The following is a 3,134-nucleotide window of genomic DNA, read 5'->3' as shown; positions in this document are numbered from 1 at the left end:
CAACCATGTTATTCGCAATCCAAGATATCACTGTATTTACATTCTCCATGTGGCGGTGAAGGGATGCAGAGTTTGCCCTTTTTAAGATACTGATCATTTTTAAGCTGGTTATTTCTAAGAAACAAGACTCAGGAGAACCTTTGAACTTCCCCCTACTGGCCCCCAAAATTTAGATACACGGACCTGCTCCAAGAGGGGTGCTATTATCATAGATAATTATAGATTAATATGAACTAAGTGTGACAGACAGGGAGGAACTTCCTAGCAATGCCCCTTCGATCCAAGTCCTCGCTGTGTCCCATTGTTAAAGATGGCAGGTCCCACATTCTTAGGGAACTCCCATGTGTACATACATAATAAATCGGGTCATCTTCTCCTGTTAACCTGCCTCATGTTTATTTATTTGTCCAGCCAGAAGAACTCAGAAGGGTAGGAGAAAATTTATTTTCCTCCCCCATAGTGGTGTGTTGTTCTCCTCAGAGAAAAAGCTCAGTTTTGTGGAATTCACACACTTCCATGCTGTATGGACTCATAACGTGGCTGATTTTAAGCATGCATCACATAACGTCACTAAAGATGGAGCTGGGAGAGCTTCACACCAGTATATACAGTATTAACACCATGCCAATACAATCGGTATAAATAACCGATCATAGTAACATGTAATAAAATCATTACCATGTTTCCTGAAAAGAAGACCCAGCCGGAGAAGAAGCCCTAGCATGATTCACCCAGGATATGGAGGGCTCGCACCCCTCACATGAGGGTTTTATGACGTGTTTCAAGGATAAGGGTGCCTTTTCCACAAACTCCTTCAGCTTAAAATACTCAGTGTGCTAAGGTGCTATATTTTGGCACCTAAAAATCATGCTATGGCTTATTTTCTGGCTAGGTCTTATTTTTGGGGAAACAGGGTAGGAAGTGATGAATTTTGAATATTTTATAGAACTTATTTAATTTTTAGTAATGGTTAATGTTTAACAACTGGTTGGCAAATTTTCTCAAAATGGAAAAAATTGGCTTTTCACAAGCCATTGTGAGCTAACAAACCATCTATATGCCATGTACCCAGAAAAGGTAGACATCTGTGATTCTCTTACTAACCATTCTTAAACACTGGGAGAATACAAACTTCTTTTTCAGAAAAAACCTTCAGTCCCTGAACCTAAACACAGAAGCTGATTTTCAAGATTATGCAGTTATAAATGGGTCAACTCCATCACAAAGCTGGCTATCACTGTAGGTTATAGGTATAAACTATAGAATTTGATCTAGAAAAAAACATCATATTGTACTTTACAGGACTTTTAGCAAAAAGGGCATTGGGTCGGGCTGTATTTCAGGATCCCTTTGAAACAACATACATTTCCTAACAGCCCCGACACTCTCCACTCTCTGGTTCCCCAAAGAAAACTTGATCATAAGACCTCTCTTATTCTGGAGTTGCAAGTACAAAAAAAAAAAATTTATAATTAAAATAATTTACAAACAAACTAAAAGTTTGCTTATTTTCTATTCCATGAGAAGAACAGAGCACTGTATCTACCAGGTAAACATTGGCTAACGAATAAAAACTAACCAGCCATCAGCTTTCAATAAGACGTCAGGAGAAACCCTGGAAATGAGACTGGGCTACAAGTCGGACACGTAAGTCTCAGGGGAGCCTTCCCCCCCTTTCATATTCTCTAATTTAAAGAAGACAGTAGTACAAATTCTGCACATTTTAATAGATGGCAACAGCCTTGTGTCTGTATGTTCTGTAGGTGCCAGTTTATGAGCTGTCACTTTGCATCTATGGAATGAAAAGCACCCCTGGCTAACACAGAAACGGAAATAAAGTGGCAATTAGAGCAGTTTCAGAAGGGTCAGTATATAAACAAGAAAGACTCTAATGTAAAACTATGGAAATCCCAATGTTCTAAAGCACTGGACATGGAAATCCAATTGTGTTTAAATTCAAGTTGACACTGCTAATAGGCCAGGCTTTGTGTTATCTCCCGTCTATCATTTACTTCTTCCATGCACTTGACTTAATCAGACATCTACAGAATCCATCTGTTGGGTTGCGTAGCCTGAAAGCTGCGCCCTGAGTTCTCAAGTTTATAGGTTTGGCTTATCTATGTAAGTCCCTGAGTTATTGAGGTCAACCTCAGCATCATCAATAAAGAAATTCTATGAAAATAAAAACTCATTCACACTTTACAGTTTTAAAAAGTTTTTTTAAAAAAGGATTCATAACACAGGAGAACTACTTTTTGAAAAGTCAAGTGGCTATGCTATATGTTTTCAAATTTAAACCATCATCTTGATATGTTTAGGGGTTTAATTTATGGGACAATCAAATAATCTTTATATTTCCCATTAAATACCTGAATATTATAAATCACCTATCTAAGAACATTTACGGGAGAGTTTCAGTACAACTTCTGAGCAACTTGTCACTTTTATTGTGTAGCAATGAGTTGTAAAAAATGATATGCTAAGTAATCCTAGAGTATAATTTAGGGACACAAAAACTGCTGTCAGGAAACAGCCAGAGACTACGTTTAATGAAATCTTTACAGACCGAAGTAATAAGTATTAAATTAATCAACACAGCTTAACTGAAGCGCTATTTGTAACATTTTTTTTATTAGTCTTGTTTTAAATGAACCTTTAAATGCTACCACCAACTTGAGCTCTGTGTTAAATTTAAATAATGAACCATTGTTCACATTCACAAAAGAACAAACACTGCTTTAACAGCCCTTTGTCTCAACGGGGCTGCTACTCTCAGGCCTAAGATACAGACTTGCCCCTCCTGCCTCTCAGCAGTCATTTCCAAGGTTGGCAAGGTGTCATCTTTAAGGCTAACACGGTCTGAAATAATGAAAGTGAAATCCTAAAGAGAGTAAAAACGCAATAGCTGAGACTGGAAATTAGAAAGGATTTGGTTGACCTCAAATCATGTTTTCAAATCTGTGCTTTCAGTGTTTCTTATTAATCTTACACGTACGCTGAGGGATGATCTGGTTTGGGGTGTCAAAGACTTACCTGAACATGTCTCCCAGGCCCTTCAACATTCCCTTCTTGGCTTTCATTTTATCCTTTTCCTTATCTCTATCTTTTTTCTTATCTTTTCCAGTTTTATCCTT

General features: G+C 37.7%; 1 protein-coding gene across 1 annotated transcript in view; it reads right to left on the bottom strand.

Annotated features, from left to right (window-relative positions):
* Nucleotides 1-3,134, bottom strand: part of PARD3 (par-3 family cell polarity regulator) — a 611,228-nt gene that overhangs the window by 198,623 nt on the left and 409,471 nt on the right. Inside the window, exon 21 of the mRNA XM_019652604.1 lies at nucleotides 3,034-3,131. Within this exon, the coding sequence (XP_019508149.1) occupies nucleotides 3,034-3,131 (98 nt within the window). The remainder of the gene's footprint in view (nucleotides 1-3,033; nucleotides 3,132-3,134) is intronic.

The sequence above is a fragment of the Hipposideros armiger genome, unplaced genomic scaffold, assembly GCF_001890085.2.
Source record: "Hipposideros armiger isolate ML-2016 unplaced genomic scaffold, ASM189008v1 scaffold_183, whole genome shotgun sequence".
In the NCBI taxonomy this organism is placed as follows: Eukaryota; Metazoa; Chordata; class Mammalia; order Chiroptera; family Hipposideridae; genus Hipposideros; species Hipposideros armiger.
This window is presented reverse-complemented; position numbering and strand designations above follow the sequence as displayed.